The sequence below is a fragment of the Copadichromis virginalis genome, linkage group LG20, assembly GCF_057382275.1.
Source record: "Copadichromis virginalis isolate Kocher_CV1m ecotype Utaka linkage group LG20, C_Virginalis_male_GT1.1, whole genome shotgun sequence".
Classification (NCBI taxonomy): Eukaryota; Metazoa; Chordata; class Actinopteri; order Cichliformes; family Cichlidae; genus Copadichromis; species Copadichromis virginalis.
Genome location: NC_140637.1, coordinates 28,146,435 through 28,168,280, shown reverse-complemented (window position 1 = coordinate 28,168,280; position 21,846 = coordinate 28,146,435). Strand labels below are relative to the sequence as shown.

The 21,846-nt window shown below is 41.5% G+C and overlaps 1 protein-coding gene and 1 long non-coding RNA gene across 4 annotated transcripts in view; one reads left to right on the top strand and one right to left on the bottom strand.

Annotated features, from left to right (window-relative positions):
- The window catches only part of LOC146685040 (uncharacterized), a 34,556-nt gene extending 23,144 nt beyond the window's left edge, over positions 1-11,412 (bottom strand). The window contains exon 1 of the long non-coding RNA XR_014917233.1: positions 11,160-11,412. This is a non-coding gene — a long non-coding RNA (uncharacterized LOC146685040). The remainder of the gene's footprint in view (positions 1-11,159) is intronic.
- Positions 148-18,827, top strand: nfatc2a (nuclear factor of activated T cells 2a). 3 transcript variants are annotated; one of them, XM_085444501.1, is made up of 10 exons: positions 148-1,548; positions 1,932-2,853; positions 2,960-3,128; positions 5,466-5,668; positions 5,768-5,940; positions 7,618-7,758; positions 9,590-9,645; positions 9,741-9,873; positions 9,997-10,677; positions 16,903-18,827. In XM_085444501.1, exons 1-10 carry the CDS (start codon positions 1,416-1,418, stop codon positions 16,956-16,958), a joined length of 2,667 nt encoding a protein of 888 aa, XP_085300627.1. In that variant the 5' UTR covers positions 148-1,415; the 3' UTR covers positions 16,959-18,827. The 3 variants fall into 3 exon arrangements, with proteins under 3 accessions (XP_085300627.1, XP_085300626.1, XP_085300625.1); XM_085444500.1 differs by having other exon boundaries at positions 9,741-9,900; positions 9,997-10,671; XM_085444499.1 differs by having other exon boundaries at positions 9,741-9,900.
- The last annotated feature ends 3,019 nt before the right edge of the window (positions 18,828-21,846 follow it).

Genomic DNA, 21,846 nt, shown 5'->3' with positions numbered 1-21,846 from the left:
ACGTCTACAGAGTTTTTCTTTCCTGTTTTACTCCGCTTTCAGCATTTTAACCGAAGAGAGTTTCTTCTGCTATGGTTATTAGAGGACACTAGTTTTTCCAGATATTTCTTTCTTTTTTCTTTTTTTACATTCCTGTTTCCAGTTTTTTGTATCCAGATGTTCAGAGAGACTTGGAGGCTGGCACAGTACCACACCATGAGGTCGATGGATCAAGGTACTGCTGAAGTGTTGTGATTATCTGGTAATCAACCCATTTGATTTTTAATTTATAGACTAGTGTTAACTAGTGTGTTCATGCCTGAAATGCTGCAGTCATTTGTCGGCTGTCTGTCTAACATTTCGGAGACAGCTGGGATGTTGATGTTTGGCGCTTTAAATCAGCATACAGCGCGTGCTTTTGAAATCACGGTCGCCTACAAAGTTTTGATTGCCATTGAGAATTACTTGTTGGATTGCACGATGCTGATCGGGAGAAAGAAGGGCACTCTGCACATGTCTACCAAATGCAACGTAGCAAAGACCGATAGGCTCATGCAGAGATTGATTTTCTCATCAGTTAATGAAAACTTGAAGATGCTATCGTCTTCTCTGATAGGGATACACGCTTTCCGTCTTCATTAAGGATTTAAACAAATAAGCCTATAATCAACGATTTAATAAAGTTGTGATTTCTATATAACACCACCAACGAGATCAGAAAAATTAAAGTTTACTGCCGTTGTTTAGCTTTTTGCTGACAGAGCACATGCTACCGGTGTAAGGAACGCCCTGGTATGTGTGCTGCGTCGTGCGTAAATCCGGGGATACCCTCAGGAGAACCCGTGGGTTTTCAGTGACAATAAAACAGTACGTCACTACGAAATCCAGTCCGGGACAGGATTTATTGTTTGACGAGATAATGCATCAGATAAAATAAACGTTTATATTTTCAGCCATCTATCCTCTTTAATCTAAGTCCACGCAAAAGCGATGCACAACCGCGTTTTAATGGTAACTCAGCTTGACAGGTGTCGAACATAGTCGGCACCCTGCTATGTCACCATGTCAAACACCCGGGGGCAGCAACAGGCTGTGTAGCCCGTCAAATCAGTATTCTGTTTGATCTGAGCAGTTAATTCACGTCCAAACTGCACTTGCGCTTTTTGTTGTTTGACGCATCAGCATAGAGAGAAGGCGTGATCGGACTCTCGGGGATGAACATAAAGAGTTTGTATTCAGTGTGTAAATAGACCCGCCTCCGTACGAAAATAACCGCGGCGAACTGAACAGGAAACGTGTGCGCTTCACCTTCTGCTGCTCACCGATGCATGAATTGACAACAGGTTCCCCAAATCCACATCTACACCGCAATTCGCCGTCCACGTCCCTGCCGCTTCGTGTGAACTCAGAGGAGTAGTTAGGAAAAAAATAGACAGATGACCTCCTTTTACGACGAAAAAGATTTGGTGGAAGAGCTCAGTCGAGTCAGCTGCCCCGATGAGGATTTGCAGTTTGAGTACCTGTTTGAATATGAGCCGCCGTGCAGTGACTTTGCAGGGGGGCACCAAGGTTTGTCCGAGACTTTTCTTTTTGGCACTCTGAGTTGGCTTGCCTTTCTCTTTCTCTGCTGTGTTGACCACTAGCGAGGCCTTTAAAGTTGCTTAATGTGAATGAAATGAAAAATGAGGAAGTAAAGTTGACTTCGCAATGAGGATTCTGACGCCTCGCCATGTGAAAAAAAAAGAGTCAATATTTCAGCTGATAACTGTATACTTGAGCTAAAAATAACCTGTGTTGTTTTTGAAAAGAAACACGTCTTTGATTAAGATTCATTCATTCATTGAGTGATATTGGTAAAGAAAAACATGCGCTTTTCTTTAAAAACAAACATATGCCCGTTTCTCTTTCAAATGTGTGCATTGTAATAAATGTAAACATTTTGTTCCCTGCAGATGACTCCAACCTTGGACCCCCAAAAGTCCTCAGTCCTGAATCTGAGCAGGCTTACCCCTTGGAGGAGACCTCACCCTATGGTATCAAGTCGTGCAGCCCCGCCTACAGTGAGCACATCGAAGTTCTCACAGGATACGAGAACCAGGAAGCCAGAAACTACCTGGACAGTACCCGACCTGCAGCCTTGAGCCCTCGCATTGAAATCACCCCCTCACGTGAGCACTACAGTCATGGTCGGGACTCTCTGCAGAACCACCATCTAAACATTAGCCCCAGACCTACCCTTACTGTCCCGGGCCATGAAAACCTTGCCTACCGTGAGCCCCAGTGCCTGAGTCCTGCCAGCAGCAATTCCTCCACCAGCTGGCACTCTGAGAACTATTCTCCCTGGGCGTCACCTTGCGTCTCCCCAAGCAGTGCGCAGAACCCTGGAGATCTCTGCCCTCGATTGCAGAACATCCACACTGGCTCCCCTCGCACCTCCCCAGGCACCTCTCCTCACACCAGCCTAGGTGACGACGGCCTCGGACCCCGTTCTCCCTCACCAAGACCAGGCTCTCGCTCCACCTCCCCACAGGGAAAACGCACCTACGACATGTACAGAAACCCAGGATTAATCCCTGGGCACCGGTCCCGCAGTCCTTCCCCCAATAACGGCCATGAAGATCACAACATAGGCGCCCACTATACACACACCAGCCTTACTGATGCCATGAATGGTTTTGGCACCAATCATCCAAACCTGGTTCCCACTAAAATAGTGAAGACATCCAACCAGGTTTACACTCTGTATCCAGAGAATCATGGCGATGGGAACTACATGGTGTCCTGTGATCAGGACATAAAGACCAAACCTGCTGCAGAGCCTTTCTTTGTTATTCCTTCAGTCTGGCCCAAGCCTTTGGTTTCCAGCCTCTGCAGGTAAATTGGCCATGAAGTGAGGCTTCACTCCGATAAGCTCCCACTCTCCATGTGTGTTTATTTATGCAATAATTCTATAATTTTATGAATAATTAATATTTTGCAGCATCCCTGTGGCTTCTCTCCCACCGCTGGAATGGCCGATTCCTCGTCGCACCGACCAGTATGAACTGCACATTGATGTGCAGCCTAAACCACATCACAGAGCTCACTATGAAACAGAAGGAAGCAGGGGTGCAGTCAAAGCCCCCACGGGAGGACATCCTGTTGTGCAGGTATGGCCAAAAGCATCACTATAAAAAAATTAAGTAAAATTCTTAAGCCTATGATTTATTTTTAAGTACTAAATCAGTAAATATGAATAAATCTGTTTTTTACTTTGGTGAATAACCATATGAAGTCATGTTGTCAGGGTTATTCATAAAAGTGCACATTCATAGTTATTTCCATTCCCATATTTTGGGCTCTACTTCAGTAGTCTAATGATTCACAGCTAAACCTAATCCTTATTTTTCTTATACTGGTCTGCCAACTTTCTTCCGATTGGCTGGCCCTTGTAAACAGGAGGTTTGAACACGGGTGGAGATTCTGTGTTCACATACAGAGCTGTGTGCCTCAAATCGTTGTATTACAGGTGTCCGTTTAACTGACATCATACAGAACCAAGCACAGAAAAAAGTGCCTAGAACGGTTTCTAGAGCAGTCTGAATTCTGTTATCGTCCACCGCTTTGACAGTATACACAGCAGCAAAGTAAGGAATAAGGAAACTAGTAACAGTTCCGCTTTAAATTAGCCGTCCAGCTCGAGAGCCTCAGGCAACCCTGGTGGGAGGGCTTGCGTGTAATAGTATTTCCTACTCATTATACACTCGGCGGTAGTGGTGGTATTGTTGCCCGGGGTCATCTGTATGAAAATGAGTCTGTGTTAGTTATTGTGGCTACTGTCATGGCACCTCTCCATTTTTTTTCACTTTCTAAAACAAATTGAAATAGCTGCTGTAACCCCAGAAAAATGACGCATTGAAACCAGGGTGCACACTCAGGACAACCCTCGGGTCACTCATCAACTCTAACACTCAGATTTTTTTTTTCTTTTTGGTGTTAAAGCTTAAAATAGTCTGCAATAGTGCACCTTCGCCGTATGGTTTTAACCACATGTACATATTTGTTCTCATGCTGTTCTGACTTCCTCTTGCACTCTGTGTAAGAGGTTTTGACTGTGTGGTTCTTGCGTTAGCTGCGTTGAAGTATCGAAGCGTTCAGCCCCTATGTGTAGAAACTGAATACGGCCTGTGGTTATAATGATTGCAGACGAAAATGAAAAATACTAATATTTTAGTTTTTCTCTAGTCACAAAATAAGATTCAAATATCCACTTTAAAATTAGCCTTGACACAGTTACAGCTGGGGTCCATAAATAGATACAACTTCCTTTTCTTTGTGTTACTGTGGCAACATTTCACTGCTGTGTTTGTCTGTGACTGTGGGGACTTTGTGGAAATTAAGCTTCTAATGCTTCTTTTCCATTTTATGCCCATCCCCAAAGGCCTCACCCTGAGGTCAGTTCTGCCTGCTTTGCCGGCCAATCAGATGGTCAGGCCTGGCTAGCCACGGTTGCACTCCTTCACCTCCTCTTTCCCTTCCTCTGCCCTTCTTTCACTCTCTGTGTCCCCCCCCTCCCTCCTTCTCTTCTTCTCTTTGCCTCTCTCTAAGCTTCTTGCCCTCCACTTTACTTTTCCTACACTGCGCTCTGTCATGACTCACGGGTCCTGCCAATGCCATGACGACTGGCCGGCTGCTCACATGGCCTTTTGAGTGTTTGCAGTCAGCTTCCTTCTGTTTGGAGGGGAGCATGCTCATTCATGTTGCCATAGCTTCTGTTCACACTGAGCAGCTGCTGTCAAGCCTGACAGTTGCATCCACTGAGATGATAATTTCTTCAAACAAGTTGATTTTTTTTCCCCTGACCGCAGTTAAACGGAGCTCTTTTGAATGGAAATTATGTTTCGAAACAACTTTAAATTAACTTTGCGTGTTGCAGGCTAATGGCAGAGGGACCCGAAGCCTTTTTTTTTTCCATTACCCACAATCCAATTCATGTTTGTGCTCTATGATAAAGGTTATGCACTACACAGTTTGCATAAAAACAGCATTTAGATGCAAGTTGATGCTTTGTGGTTTTTGCAGGTTTCCTTAGGAGGCAGTCACAGGTTAAAAGTAGCATCTTGGTCTTTTCATGTTCGCGGTTTAATCAATATGGTACTTGTCATTTCAGCTAAACTTTAAAAGATAGAATCCCCGCTTAATCCTTCATCCCATCGGAAAGAACAAGCACAAGGCCGTAGGATTTGAGCTCTCTGCTGGCTTCCGTTCAAGGCTGCAGAAAAAAGACTTATGTGTTTGCACGTGGGTCTGACACAGATTTGCCATCACTGGAGGGGGGCAACATCTGGAAATGCAGAGTTAGAGAAAGCGGTTATGGAGAAGCACAACCAGTTAAACGTGACTGAAATATTTCCTTCGTACTGTATCTCTGCTTCCTTGCTTTCCAGAGGATGCTTTAAGTTAAAAAAAGAAAAGAAAATGACTGAGTGCTATTTCTTCGTTTACAGTTACATGGCTATAGAGGCAAGGAGCCTCTTGGCCTGCAGATTTTTATCGGTACAGCTGACGAGCGCATCCTCAAGCCTCATGCCTTTTACCAAGTCCACCGCATCACTGGCAAAACAGTTACGACCACCAGCTTCGAAAAGATTATCAACGGCACCAAAGTCCTCGAGATCCCGCTGGAGCCAAAGAACAACATGAAAGCAATGTGAGATAAGCATAGTGTCCACTTTTAAACCCCAGATCTGTCTTTTCGCAGTCTAATGTTTTAAATATTAAAGTTCTGAACATTTCGTTCTCGTCGCAGCATCGACTGTGCTGGGATCCTGAAGCTCAGGAACGCCGACATCGAGCTGAGGAAGGGCGAGACGGACGTCGGTCGGAAAAACACCAGAGTCCGACTTGTGTTTCGCGTGCACATACCTCAGCCCGGAGGACAGCACGTCTCTCTCCAGGTGGCCTCACATCCCATTGAGTGCTGTAAGTAGCTGCACACAATTACATTTAACAATATGTTTTATTTTTGCGTTATTGTAACTACTAATATCGTCCTGATAGACCATGAGCTTTTTGAATTTCAGCATGTGCGCTTCCCATTGAGGTCAAACTGCTTTTCAAGAGTTAACAAAACTTCATACAAAACAAACATAAAAAAAAGAACCCACATTCAAATGAGTTTGGAGCTTGCCTGATAGTATGAAAGACCTCTTTATGCTACCAGGGCTTCCATCCAGTTGGTGGGCACAGCATGTGACAGTGTCTGTGTACCTGTTTGTATGTGCACAGTAGTAAAGTCTGTGTTTGGGTACATCAGCGAATGTGTACACAGTGTTATTAAAGCACCTGGTGTAATCAAAACTCAAACAAGAAGGGCCTTTATCTGGCTTTAATCAACACCCTGGTCAAGTGTTGCACCATCTGCTTGCAATATGCTCCTGCCATTGTAAAAAGTCATGATGCAGAATACAATATTATGTTGTAAGTATTTTTTTCCATCTGCTCGCGGATCACAGATAGGGAGAAACAACAGTTACTACCTCTTTTTTTTTTTTTTTTTTTTTTTTTTTAAAGGTGAATTTCTGAAAAATCATTGTATGTGAAAACCAATCGAGCGTAAAGCAGCGCACAGTAACACCTGTGCTGCATCTGTCAGGCGTATTGTTAAGCAGAGGGTCAGTGATGGGGTGTTTGAGGAGATGAGGCACCTGCTTGTGTCATCCTCTTTGTTCTACCCTTTTTCAGTGTAGTAGGTTGAACCGGCCGATTTAAAGGTCAGCGGCGTGTTTGTCAGTAGCTCAGTTCCCATCAGTAAATGTGGAGATTCAGCTGAACAGGAGATACGGCTGAACTGATGACAATAGGGCACCAGTGAGGAACTGTCTTGTTTTTTTTTTAAAAGATGAATAAATGAATACAAAGCTGATGGCTACGGGAATATTATCTGTTTCCCTTTAACATATACATATTACATAACATGTCCATTTCCAGTTAAGCAGGTGTATTTCTTTCCGCACGTTTGAGTATTGTATGCATTTTTGTATCGGCCTCATCTAAACGTTCAATTCGGTTCTCATATTTCAATCAACTGGAAATATTTGTCCGATTGAATGATTTGACTGCACAGCACATTTACAGTTTTTAGAGGTTGCATCATTCTTTTCGGTGTTAGTTTTATTTTGTTCTTTGTCTCTGTACGGTACTTGATTGTAAATGGGCTGAGACAGCAACAACTCCCCTTTGCTCTTGCAGGTTGTGATTTGACTGATTTTAAGCTTCGGCTGATTAAAACCAAAAGCACTGGGTTAGATTGTTGAATGACTCAGCATCAAATGTTTAGTGCCAAACACTGTCACTTCTTGGTAATGAGTTGTTTTGCATTTGTGAGAAATCAATAGTGAACTTTCAGATCATCTGTTACATGCTTTTTTTTTTTCTTTTCTGCAGTATTGGGCTATGACAAAAAATTGGTTATGTAGTCTGTGATATGTCAGAGCTGGGGAAAACTGCCAATACCTGCTGCATAGCGTCCAAGTAACAGCATAGAAAGCAAAGAAGTTCACAAAAACAAAGAAAAACAGAAAATCCACACACTGGAGAAAGTGACACCAGTAGAAAGGCAGTAAATGTTGCATGCCACCCTTTTGTGTGTCCCTGCAGCTCAGCGTTCAGCTCACGAGCTTCCCATGGTCGAGAAGCAGGACATGGACAGCTGCTCTGTTCTGGGTGGCCAGCAGATGATCCTGACTGGGCAGAACTTCAGCTCCGATTCCAAGGTCATTTTTATGGAGAAAACACAGGGTAAGCGGCATTCCAAAAACATGCTTTGCTTTCAAACCAAATCAGTGACTGAATTCATAAAATCTTTGTGGTGTCTGTCGATTTGTCAATTCCACTGTTGCACAACATTGTGTGACAGTAACAACACGACACGAACGACAACTAATGAGTCATAATTGGCCGTGTCTGTGCACGAGGTCATAGCTGTTACGTGTCTTCGCTTTCATTTAATAGATGAATCTGCGTGAATTATTTGCATGATCTGAAGGATAACGCTGCTGCCTGACTTCCTTTTGACCTTTTCTCCCTCACCTTCATGTCTTATCAGTCACACGGGCCTCTCGTTATTTGATCAATGGTGTCACATAAAAGTTTGTTTTATTTGTTGAAACAAATGGACGGAACAAAAGGATTTATTTTTAGCAGCGAGGAAGTGCAGTAATTTTTCTTGCCTTCTGACATTTTTACGCCAGACTGAAGCATTTGTACTATGATTGGGAGCTTTTATGGTTCTTGTCTTAGGTCAAAGGTCAGAAGTTCTGTTGTTCTGGGTTTCCCTTATTTTGATTAAATGGCATCAATGCTGTATTTTTAAATCTACAGGCTACCTAAAATAAAACTTGGACATGCACATCGCAGGTGCTTCCCCTCCTCTCCTCCTTCTTCTTCTTCTTTGGGGTTCCCTGCTGCTGTGTTATGAAACAACAGCAATGGATAGTAATACAGAGATGGAAAAAGAAATCTTACAAAGAGGGGTTGCCGATGTTTTGAAGAGTTTGTGTATGACACAAAGTTCTGGATCAGTGAGGCTGTGAAATCCCTCTGAATCCCTCAGCTGCTATTGGCTGGAGCTCCCCTGACTCCTGTGCTTGGACAGGGAAAGCTGTACGGAGAGAAGGAAAGCTTCTCTGTCCAAGTAAATTTTCTTTCTCTGTTTCCAGCTTCATTCCTTGCCCCCTTTCCCCCCCCTCCACATGCAATTATCTCCAAAAGTACACGCAGTCAGGGGTATCCCTTGGAGTAGAATTGCAACAAAATGCAAACAAATAGAAATGCCAAGAAAGCAGAAATGGTCACGTTTTGTAGCAGTGGAGAAAGTTGATCATAAAAAGAAAGCTAAGAAAAAAAGTTGTCAACATGTGTGGAATCCCCCCTTTTCTCCTGCTGACTCATTTTAGCCATGTGTTATTAATTCACAATCTGACAGAGGGTTTCCCAACTGCACTCCAAACAGCACATGTCCTGTCATGTGTTGGGGCATGTGGAGTTTACGTTCGCAGGCACATGTTGTTTTCAACTTTTGCACATAAATGACAGCTGCATTTAAATCTAATGAAGTGTGAGATAACGTAAACCTTTACCGCCATAGATATAATCCAAGGTGTTTCACCTTGTTACGTTACTATTTAGTCGGCTCAGGACGTTCAAAAGTCACATGTCTTTCCGAACAATGGAAGGCTGTATGTGTGTTTGGGGTAAACCTACCGATCCTCTATTGTTGGGCGTGCGTTGTGGGGTAAGAGGAAGTGGTTTCAAAAGTGATATCATCTCCAAGCACAAAGATGCCTTTTCTGTCGACATGAACTGTAACTCAAATGGGACTCGTGGGGACATACAGTAGATTTGTCTAGTAATGCACGTCCCTACGTTTGAATTGGTGAAATAAAATAAGCAAAAATACACTTGAAAAAGAAAGAAAATTAATTTCTCAATCGTTTTAGTTTCACCGGTTTCCAAATTTGCACGTTGTCAAGTACATCTGGAAGCAATCGACCTCACTTACCCTGTAGAATTAATTACCACATGTTCTTAAGTGTAATTAGGTTTTCGCTTTCTCTTTCCTTCTTTCTAGATGGGCAGCAAATCTGGGAAATGGAAGCAACGGTGGATAAAGACAAAAGCCAACCTGTATGTATTAAACATGACACTTAAATTCTGGATATCTACCCTTTAGTTCAAATAAATGAATCACTTTCAGTACATAATAGAGCATTGTCTTGTAGAGTATGCTGTTTGTGGAGGTGCCGCCCTACCGGGATGCATCTGTCTGCCATCCTGTCAAAGTAAACTTCTACGTCATCAATGGCAAAAGAAAGCGCAGCCAGCCTCAGCATTTCACCTACACACCACTGGCATGTAAGAATGCTGCTCAGCCTCTTTTTGGTATGCTTTTTTCACATACTGCTTTTAAAGAATTATATTTAAATGATTTTCGTGGTATTGTTCACAGCCATCTTACTCATTTTTTCCCCTCCTCAGCTCCATCCATTAAGACGGAGCCTATAGATGAGTATGAAGCAGAGCGCATGGGCTTTGCCATGCCTCAAATCTTGGGCTTATCTCCTCATTCCTACTACCATAGCCCACGTGGCATTCTCCACCCAGACAATGGCCTGGTCTCTGGCATGGCTCCCTGCCAGCGCCTCAGCTCCAGCCTTCCAAACCAGGATGCACGTTTCCAGCAGCAGAGCCCGGCCATCGTGTACTCACGTGGAGGCAAGAGTCTGAGTGGCAGCCCTGCTATGTGGCAGACCGGAGGGATGATGCCTGACCCCCACAGATCGGTCCTGGTCCACACGGGCTCCCCGGCTCAGTCTGTGGGGCCAATCAATGCAGGTCAACACCCCTCTATCATCCAGTTCTCTCCCACCAACCACCACCTGATCCGAGCAGGTGAACCTCAACCCCTTACTGGGCCTCAACCTGACAACCAGCAGATCATATACTGCGATAGCTATTCCCCACAGGCAGCTGCCACCCATTCACCCACACCCCCCCAGGTAGCAGTAACCCACCCGCAGCACTACCCCACCGTGATTCAGCAGCAGAAAGGCAGAACTCCAGCTGGGACGGGGCAGATGGACGCTTCGGCAGATGGACAGAGACGAGTGACTGTCAAGGAAGAGAATTTGGACCAGGCCTACCTAGATGATGGTGAGTGTAAGTTAATGCTTTTATACTCAGTGTGAGTGGTCAATTGCAGCTTGTGTCTGAGTCTCCAGATTCAGGGCCAGACAACGTGATCGATAGGTGCAGTTCCGATTTGATAAGATCCACTAACAAAGATATGACTTTTCCCAAGAACAATTCAAGGATATTTACAGTATCTCCTTTTCACATATCCTGATCCAGTCTGTGTGCTATAGTATTCCTCTGAACAAAGCCAGCAGAACAAACTCGCACTGTTAAAACAATCCTTGCCGGGAGGTGCAGTTATGTTCCATTCAAGGTGGAAATAACAGGGATTGTGAGTCATATGTTTATACTTGTGCTTGTCAACCCCACTACCCTCTGACAAAATTAATGTCAGGCCACATCCAGCAGCAGGCATGAGGTTATACCTCTTCCTTAGAATTTCTCCAAACCTCCAATCTTTTAAAATAAAACGAGCAGCTCTGAACGCGGTGCAGTATTTTTCTTACCTTTGGTTTTTGTCAGCCGGGTGGTTTTTAAAGTTAGACTTTGCTCGTCAATGCTCTGCTCCATTCAAAAATGCTCATTCTGCTGGTCGTAGGGGTTCATCTGGCACTGGCAAACATCAGGAAATGAGCTTTTTCATGCATTAAAGACAGGGCGAGAGGGAGAAAAAAGTGTCACTGTGCTGACCGCCCGGACATGTTGACACTGTTATGAAGTGAAAAACAACTTCCATGGCAACCATTGTCAAACAGTGGAACGTGCTGCCTGGGAGAACTGGGGAAAGCCTTTTTGTTTGTTATAGTTGGCCAGGATTTCTCCTTGGCCCTATGCCCCTCAATTCTGTCGGGGAGCCCACCAGAGGTTTAGGTTTTTTCCGACCACGGGATTCTGCCAATCTGGCACAAGAAATTCCTATTTGCAGCTGCTGTCCTCCAGAGATCCCGCCTGATCCCTGTAAGATAGCAGGAGGGTGGAGGGTAGTTCGCAGGAAAAGGGAAGGAGCTGTGTGTGTTTGCACATGTGCGTGCTTCAATGGAAAAAATGAAACGAAGAAAAAAGGCTAGCAATGGAATTTGTGTTTTTTGGATGGAACTTGCAGGATTTTCCTCCACAGTAAACAGCAACAGGGCTGTGAGCTGGTGAATTAACAAGGAGTTAGAGAAATGGTCAAACTGGGGCCCTCTTTCATCCTCCCATCATCAAAAGCTGATGACGGTCAGTCATTTTCCCCAGGTGCCCCTGCTTGAGTTTAACTTTAACCCTTTATCTCATGAAAACTACTTGCAGTTCCTGGGATTAAAAACTGTCTTTTATTAATCTGAGCGTCAAGTGATTTTACAATTTTCAATATGACAATGCCAGTTCTATAAGTTCACACCATTCCTGAATGTAAAAACCTTATTAACCTTATGTAGCATTTGTAGCTCAATTGCTCTGCCATTGTCTTATCACTCCCAACAGATGACATGCCACCTACGCATGCCATCATTGCTATTTAGTGAGAAAAAGAGGGGGGATTACCCAAGAGTCAAAACATTTTTAGGGGGTGAGAAGATAGGTGAGGCAGAAAAAATCCCTTCCAGTTTGAGTGGAAGGTTGTTGAAGTTTGATCCTGACCGCATAACACTCATTTATGTTAGGTAAAAAAGTGTTTTATAGCCCTAAGTGAGATTGTCAACATTACTCATCAAGCCATGTGTTAAAGTCTATAGTCATTTTTGAAAAAGAGGTGATGCCACATCCTGGTATCGTCACACTGTTGTGGTCCGTAACTGTCACATCTCAGAGGGACTTTAAAGTGTGTCAACTCCAGAGACGAGTGTTGAATGAAAACCCGCTATTTGTTCTCTTACAAAGTGTGGCTTCTAATTTCTCCCATGCAGAGGGCTTGAATTTTTATGCCCTTCGAAAAGTTCCCGTGCCCTCTGCTGGTATTCAGACGTGACCGTTCTTCTGTTGACTGGTATTTATTTACATTATCTAGTCAACTTGGTGAAAGATGCCTGTCAGAGCCTGCCTTGTTATGAACCGCAAAGGTCAAGAATCACCCCCATCAGTTACTACATATCATATAGTTTGTCAGAGCAAAAATAGAACAACTGGCACAGCGTACAAAGGCTGAAAGTGACAGATTTGGTGGGTGTGGAATAAAGCCTGGAGGCAGTGGAGCAGGTGAAATTGTTCCAGCAGGTAGAGATCAGCGCAGGAAAGATAAAGCACATAGCAACAGCCTGGTGGACGTGCATTAGTCTCAGCTCACTTACATCTCATTTGAAAGACTTAAAGACTCAATCGCGCCCTTCCAGATGCGATTATGCTACAATACAGCTTTAAAATCTGCAGTCTGCACTGTGTGTAATACGAATACGGTAATGCGAATTGTTTTTTGTTTTTTTTAAACCTGTCCAGTCCGACATTTTTAGCAAGCAGAATCATGGTCTGAATGCTTCGTTGTGCCAAACACATTTTCTTTGCCAAAAGGAGCACTATAGACTCTCTGTTTATTTATTTTATTTTATTATTTGCATTAATATCAGAGTGGGTATTATGCTGGAGCAGACATGGGGGGAAGGCCAGGTTGGCTAAAGTAAGGAGAAGGTGGCGGAGGAATAGAAAAAGAGGAAAAAGGGGTGGGGGCGACAAAAGTCTATTCAATTCAATTTTATTTATACAGTGCCAAATCATGGCCCTTTATATTGTAAGGTAGACCCTACAATAATACATACAGAGAAAAACCCAGCAATCATATGACCCCCTATGATCAAGCACTTTGGTGACAGTGGGAAGGAAAAACTCCCTTTTAACAGGTAGAAAGCTCCAGCAGAACCAGGCTCAGGGAGGGGCGGCTGCCGTGACTGGTTGGGGTGAGAGAAGGAAGACGGGACAAAAGACATGCTGTCTAGGATGAATCTAACAGACATGCTGGGTCTCCAACTGCTGCATCAGCACCTGAAAGACAAAACAACCTCTGTTTGTTTTGTCTTTCAGGTGCTGAAAATCTGCAGTCTGCACTGTGTGCAGTACGAATACAGCAAGGGAGTAATTTATTTTAATTCAAACTGCTCCTGAATGCTAATGTGCAACAAAATGTATTAAACCAAAAAGGATTTAACACCTATAAAAAATCTTCTTTTTTTTTTAACTTAAGGCTCAATCTGACAGTTGGACTCTCATAGGAACAGAAAATGAATTATGGAGAAAATGTCTTCATGCAAATCAGATTCAAATCGGTCCCTTCATGCCAGCGTCAAGAAAAATAACAATAACACTCGCGAGCAGGTTTTTTCACTGTGTGTGTGTGTGTGTGAGCTTTGGTTGAAAATGCAAGCTTGTCACTCTAAGTGCTGACACACCAGAACTGTAGCTAGAATAGCAGTTAGATGTCAGTCCGATCCCTCCACTTTCTCTTTTCAGTGGATGTGTTTTTAGCTTCAGTGTCATTGCAGTGAAATAAGAGCTTCATTTAAATAGATTCGGTCATATGAAAATATTAAAAATACTGTATGTCCAAACATGTACACTGTATGAACATGCAGATACTTGCCGATGCACAAACGCACACATTCCAGCTCACAACAGGCAACTGAGTCAGCTACTGTACAGAGTTTCCCCTTTCTCTCCCTCCCTTTCTCTCCCCTCTCTTCCCACCTTTGGTTGGTAAACAGTCCAGCTCATTGGTATAGAACTCAGGAGCCAGACACTCACCTATTGAACAGACTAGTCTGAGTGTTCCCTAGGCCTGCCTCAAATTGCCAGTGTGTGCCAACCCTTCATTCGAATCAGTAAAGCCCCACTGTATGTTGCTCCTCTGTGGCACTCTTGCTCCTTCTCTAAGCTGGTTTTATACTCAGGAAAAATCCTGTGGCACTGCTGGATAGATGAAAGTTTCTTTAAGGCATTGGGTGTCAGAGGGAATTCCACTACAGACTAAAATAAACAGGGAGGCCGATGTTGTGACGACAGCAGAGCATCCAGTTTGGCTACTCCTGCAGTGCTGGAAGTCTCAGAAGCTGCTTTGGCTGAAAAAATGCACTCAGCGCTGAGCTGCTCTTTCACAAAGGAAGACAAGGGAGAGGCTGAGAGAAAGAAACAAAGACTGGGTTAAGGTTAAAGGTACTTTAAGTTTGAATTAGAATTATAGTTTGTATCCCCTAAAAACCACACAACACTCCACCAAAAACGAGTCAGAAAAACAAACCAAAAAACATAACACGACTCTTCCTAGCTTCTAATATATTTTGTGGTCTTCGGTTTGCTCTGTGCCTGCTCAGAAGTGCAGCTGTGTGGGTGAGATAATGTCAGACATTGTTTTACATGAGCTTAAATGTAGTCGCACCCTTAGCTTTGACACTATGTAAATTAAAGATGGAAATAGAACATACACAGTTGGGCTGAACTGAGTTAATCTATCTTTATCTAAAGCAAGATGGCAGTTTTTTTTCTAACAGTGGTTAGAAAATCAGATTTGAATATTTCATATTCGTAGGTGTGAAGTTACAGAGGCAGCTTAATATCTTAATATATATCAACTTTTTTGTATTCTTGTCAATGGATAATTATTACATATGTAGCCCAATGAGCATGAGCAAGTCATTTTCTGTAAGGTTAGAAAGAAGGCAACTTATGTTAACCTTGGGTTCCCACAACACAATAATAACTCAAATGTTTCATTCATAGATGACATTTTATTGGGTTCATGTATGATTTGCTGATTTCACAGACACTGAAATACCAACTTCAACAGTAACAGTAAATGGCATAAAAAAGTACATATTGCAACGTACTATTTTGTGTATTAGGAATAACAAGTCATGAAAATTATGACTGTTGTGCCATACACAAAAATGCAGATGTCTCACTATCTGGATCCTGCTGCTGTAGCACCGCACGAAGCTGCAGGTAGTTAATAAAATCAGAGGAAAGACTCCTACAAACAGCTGTAAGCCAAAAACTCGCTCAGAGCAGAAAAACCCAGCATGTTTTTTATTCGAGTGGCATGAAATTAAAGGTAAAAATGTGTGTGAAAGTTGGGTATCCTTATAAATGACACAAGTAAACATATTACTCCTTGTTTGGGTTCTTATAAAAAAAAATGACTGACAGCTTAGGTGACTGGTTAGCATGCTTTTATTCCCTAAACTAAGCTAATTGGCTCACGACTGTAGTGGGTTTCTTGTTTACCCTGTTAATAAGGAGGCATATTTCCTAAATAAAACATCTGACTAAGGTGTATTTAATGAGGAATACCAAGTCAAACAGAATCAGAAGCATCCTTTTAAAAAAGAATGAAAAAAACAAACTCTAGCAGAAAACTCTGCAAACCTGACAGACTGCTATACGAACTACGCTAGCTGGATAATCACATTTTAACGGTTCAATAAGCCAATACTAAAATGAAGGCTATTACCATGGTTACAGAATCACAGGCATAATATGCTCTGTAATGGCTTTGTCACAGGCAAGAAGCTTTTTTTGGTCCTCTTTGAAATACTTTTATTACTCATCCGTCCTAATGACTTCCCCGGGGCATAGTGGAAGCAGTGGCACCAGCCTATAATGTCTGAGAGCCAGAGTGTACACAGTAGGCTGCCAGATAAACACCACAGCTCAACACAGACGGCATGGCATTTGTGAAGCAGTGACATATTACACATAGTCATCATTCCTAGCTTCTTAACGCTGAACTACCTAAGCAGGCAGGAAGTTTAAGTAAGACTATACAGCAAGTAGTTACACTTCCTTGTCTCTACTATTCGGCTGTTTTACTCAGCAGATAAAAACAAAACTCCATGAACTCAAACCTGTGCTGCTGAGAGAGATAAACAACTGCACCTATTATGTGTGTATTTATTATTATTTCGAATGCAAGTTGTATGCCCCCCCACACACACAGTGCTCCTATTTTTAGAGCTGTGACACCATGAAAGTTTCCATTTCAACCCCCTTCCTCTGCTGTCGGTGTGTGTTTACACACACTTGTAATCGGCTGAGCAACAACCAGCAATTGCTTGCTACCTCTAGAGGTTACTCTATATAAATGCAGCATTTGTCTACCCTCCATCGACGCCCTTCACAGGATATCAGTCAGACTGTAAATGTTCTCACTGAGGAATATTTCCAATAGGAATGTTATCAATGTCACTGTTTTACGTTGTCAGGAAGGCATTGTTTTCTTATCATTTGGAAATTTCTTTGTGAAACTGATCGCGTCAGTGTCTGATATTGGCGTCTTTATTTCTCTTGCAGTGAATGAAATCATAAGAAAGGATCTGACGGGCGTTCAGGCCAGAGGTCAGACATAGAGGAGGGACTCCAGCAGGAAATGACAACATACCCTTACCCCCCCACCCCGCCGACAAACAAACAGACAGACAGACATTAACGGGCAGTCCATCGAGGTGACGCATTTCCACTACCAATCAGACCTTCTCTTCCTTATTTTCGCTACCCATGGTGATAGAAATATGGCTGCTGTGTTTGTTTTGGATGTTTTCCTGCCATAAACATTTGGCAAACAGAAGATTTCATTTGACCCGTAATGTCTGCCATCAACACCCGACAGGTTTCCAACAGATAACACCACTGAGGAAAGGCAGAAAATTGTGCCTTACGTTGTTCATGATGTTTTTCAGGTGGAAACACTGTTTATAACCAAAGAGAAAAAACATAAAATGTTGAAGTCCACAAACAGCATAGCCATAATGTCCAGACAAGAAAGCCGCACCGGTTTGCCTTATCATAAAAGACGACATCAACAGGTTAATGTCGCGATGTAAAGTCATCACACGTACAACGTTCTTTGTTTTTTGGTCATTTTTTCCATCCTTTGTGCACAAAGTGCGTGTTTTGTCTTTTTGTATGTATTTTTTTACATGTAAAGATTGACCAAAGCTTACGTGTTGATCATCTCATTTTAAGTGCAGTTTTCTTGTGAAGCGCACACTGCTGCCTTAAGCATATACAAATGAACTGTTGTGACATCTCCTAATATGCACTGTTTTTCAGAATGGGATTTCAATGTTTATTATTATTATTTTTATATATTATTTGTGAATAATGCACCGTTTCCTATTCATATAGTATATATTCAATTATATCCAGGTGCCAAGATAGCTTTATGGGGACGTGTGCTTCATTTTGAAATGATTTCCATGCACAATAGTTGAGGTTTTATTTCCCAATATTGCAGCTAACAATCTAACTTAAGTCTCACTCATGCAAACTAAAGTGAGATCATTTGATTTAATTTGATATTTTGTTCTTTTTTTAAAAATTGTAATAACAACTCAGCAACAAAATGTCCAAAGTTTAAACTGTGTATTGTTTTGTGAATAGCTGCATTTTGAATTTATCCACAATGGCCATCATTATGCTTGGAGCTAATTGCCTGTCTATTCAGAACTATTGTGCTTGCAGATGCAAAGAGCATAGAAATTATTTTCTGTAATTGCCATAAAACATAAGCACAAAATAGCTATACAGTCAGGATTACCAATGTGCTCATATATCTCGCCTTAAATAGAAAAGCACAAGTTTAAGTGTAATTCTGAGTGAACAGTAGTACATTAAATACAAAGTGCCAGTTATGTAACTCTAAAGCAGTAAAATTACATTAAAGTAAAATGTAGGCCTGAGTCGCAAGAGTTAGCACTTGATGTGGACCTATTTGATAGAAAATAACTATATTTTGTTATATTCGTAAAGCTAATATTGATCATTTAAGGATATTTCTCATTGAGCCAGTGCAGTACAAGTGCATCTGACATTTCTTGAATGTAATTTGTATGAAACACCTTTTTCCCCTCTTGTGTAAATAGTAAATAAAGCGTTAAGAGAAGTAATTTGTTGTCATATATCATTTTCTCTCTTTTTCTTTAGAATACACATATGTTGTCTTTGTTTTATTGCCATGTATCTGTAATCTGAAGGGATTTACATTAACCTTACCTATAGTAGTTTTATAGTATATTTTTGTCTGTCTTATTATTTTACATCCTATGGTAATGGAAATGTTATTAATACTGTCTTATTCAATTTTCTATGATGAGAATTGTCATCAATCTGTTTGAGCCTTTGTGCCTCTAAAAAATTTAAATTAAATAATAAAAAAAACCTATTGATGCCATTTTTGTATTCCTGAATGAAGCAATAAATAATCCCGCCACACATTATGATGGTGTTTGTTTAAATGTGTCACTTTTCCTATTAATGGAGTGAATGAATAATTTAACATGCATTTAGATTCTGATCAACCTTAAATATTCTGGGCATATAAGCTAAAACGGTCTCTTCATTTTCGAGAGGAAAATTGTAAATTAATAGACCCAAAGAAGACAGTGACTCATCAACTACTCCCTTCCTGTACTGCGCCAGGGACAGATGTAGTCCTATTCATTGGAGACTCTGTATGTTTGCTAATAGCTTATACGGAATGAAAATATCCAGAACTCGACCCTTTGAATGTCATGCGGTATTTACACGGGCACACGTGAGGGAGGACAGTACACACACAGTTTTGAATCCTCCTTCAAATAACAAATAACAACAAGAAGGGGACTCACATGCTACCCCGAGGCTGCAGTTGCTATGGAGATAGCTTGTTTGGTGTTCGGCCCATTTTCGGGAGGAGGGCTGTGTGAATGAACCTTGTGTTCAGGAAGTCTCTGGATATGACATCATCATGGGTGAAAAAGAAGCACGTGGGCTTCTCTGCATGAGGCGTCTGCGGCCCACTCGCGCACAGATATGCCTGGATGACTAATGTGCCCTTTAGCACTCTATGGTGTAATGAGTTTGGAGTGCATACAGATTAACTGTGTGAAATCGGTTAAGAATGAAATACATGATGAGCATGGCATTTCATTCAGCTCATTTTTGTGTTATTTCCAAAAAAAAAAAAAGCGCTCTGAGATCATCCTCACAAAAAGGCCATCAAGCTCAACTGAGCACAAAATTTATATTTTGTTAACTGCAAATGAAACGCCACACTTAAATCCAGATTTAAAACATGCCCAAGTCACAACTGGTTAATTACTTCATTAGCCGGCCGTTTAGGTGCATTGATATGGCGTTAAAATATGAGTAAATATGGCAGTGGAAGCTGCTGAGCAACAGTTGTGTGGAATAAAGGTGGCTTTATCCTCTTGCAGACACTTTGAAGACTCATTTTTTCAGACATGAGTCAGTGTCCTGGGCTTCAGGTGAGTAACTGCTCCTCGTAGTATTGGGTTTAGTGGGTGAAAAACTTTAAATGCTATAAAAAATAAAGACCATAATTAGACATGATGCATTTTGGCAATATTATGGTTTTATTTAAATTAAATATGCTTTTGATTATGTCCATTTAGCAGAACTTAAAATGACCAACTTTTAATCATAATCTCACTTTGACTCAGGTGAAACACAGATTGGGAAATGACCTTAAAAAAGATTAAATCTGGTATAAATATCGCGTATCCCAGCTAAAAATGATGAAACATAACATGCACAATTTATAGCTTGTATTACAGTGACAGCTAGTGAGACCAGAGAAAACTAAAAGTAAATGGTGAGCTCTGCTGATGTCCTGCAGAGGGAGACAAGAACTTGTGAATGGAGCTCTGAAACAGGAGGGGCTGTTTGACAGCTCTCCACTGGAATCAAGAGACAGTTACTGAGGTACAGAACACAAGTACACTGTTTTTGGAATAATGGGAATACTTCAACAGCGTGCTTTCTATTTTTTCAACCACTGAACTGGCAAATTCACTCACTTCAGAATTGAATTTAACAGGGCACACATGAGCAGCTCACAAAAGCTTCTTTGACAAAGCAGCTGCATGCTTAATTTAGCCTTTTAAATACATTTTATGATGTTATACCGTTCTGAAACCATTTTTGGCACCTAAACAGTAGATGCCGCAAATGCAGCTTATGAAATACAAATGCAAGTCTGAATCACATTGCTCTAAAAGGGGTTCAGTTTCCCTTGGATGAACAAAAAAGACTGAAAATTACATAAAAGAGCTGATGGGCAAAAATAGATTTGACAAACAGGAAAGAGCCTCTTTATGGTTAGCTAGAAGTGCACAGTTACAGATGTGTTTGGCATGGGAAATATACACAGCGGATGTCACTTTGTAATCATAACATAAGCCTAAATCATCAGTGTTTCAAGGACTCTCAGTGATAGGTTAGTAAGAGATGTGTGTGCTGTGCAGACTGTAAAACATGCAGAAATGTAAGATGTATTGAGATCTACATTAGAAAATGAGCTGATCGTTGAGCACACTGCAATAACTAATTTAATACGTTAAAAACGTTAACAAATCTCTGCCTGGACAGTAAACTCCAGAGAATGGAGAATGAGAAGAAATACAATTAACGTGATTATTTATCTTCCTGCATAAACCGTATCAAACTGATTCAGAATAGTTGTGTTAGCTTAAAAAAATTAAGAGTCAGTGGCTGTTACATCAGGATACAAATCATGAACAAGACAAAAAATTAAGTCTTCCAACTAATTTACATGTATCTAACTCCTAAGTACAGTTCTGTCTATATATTTTTGCACATTTGTTGTATTCTTGCTCCTGTGTACCATCAACGTGTTTTAAATATAGCAATTAAGATATTATTGAAGTGTAGTCTTTCAGCTTTACATCAAAAGTCTTAACAAAGTCTATCTTAGGAATTATGGCCATTTTTATACATATCTGCCCATTTTCAGAGGCTCAAAAATAATTAGACAACTGACCAACAAGCAGTTTTATGGGCAGGTGAGGCCTGCTTCCTTGTTGTTTTTCTTTTATGCAGCAAAAGATCTAGAGAAAAGATCTAAATGCAGTTTCAAGTGTTGAAACTGCATTTAGACATGTCAGTGTTAGTGGGTGTGGGTGTGGGGGATCAGAGAGACAGCAAAAACCTTATGAGTGGCCAAATCAATAATCTGGTGCATTTATTAAAAGAAGGAACGCACTATTTAGCTCAATAACAAGCCAACAGTTAATGCAATGCATTAACTGTCTATGAATTGAACCTGAAAGTTTTTCACTTCAATCACATCTCCATTGTTTTATTTAAAATCCACTGTAGTGATGTACCAAGGCAAAACCTCTAAAAACTGGCCATTCTCCAAAAATGTATGGACCTAACTGTAAAAAAAACAGCATGACATATATTGTATGTGTCTGTATGTAACTTGTATATGCT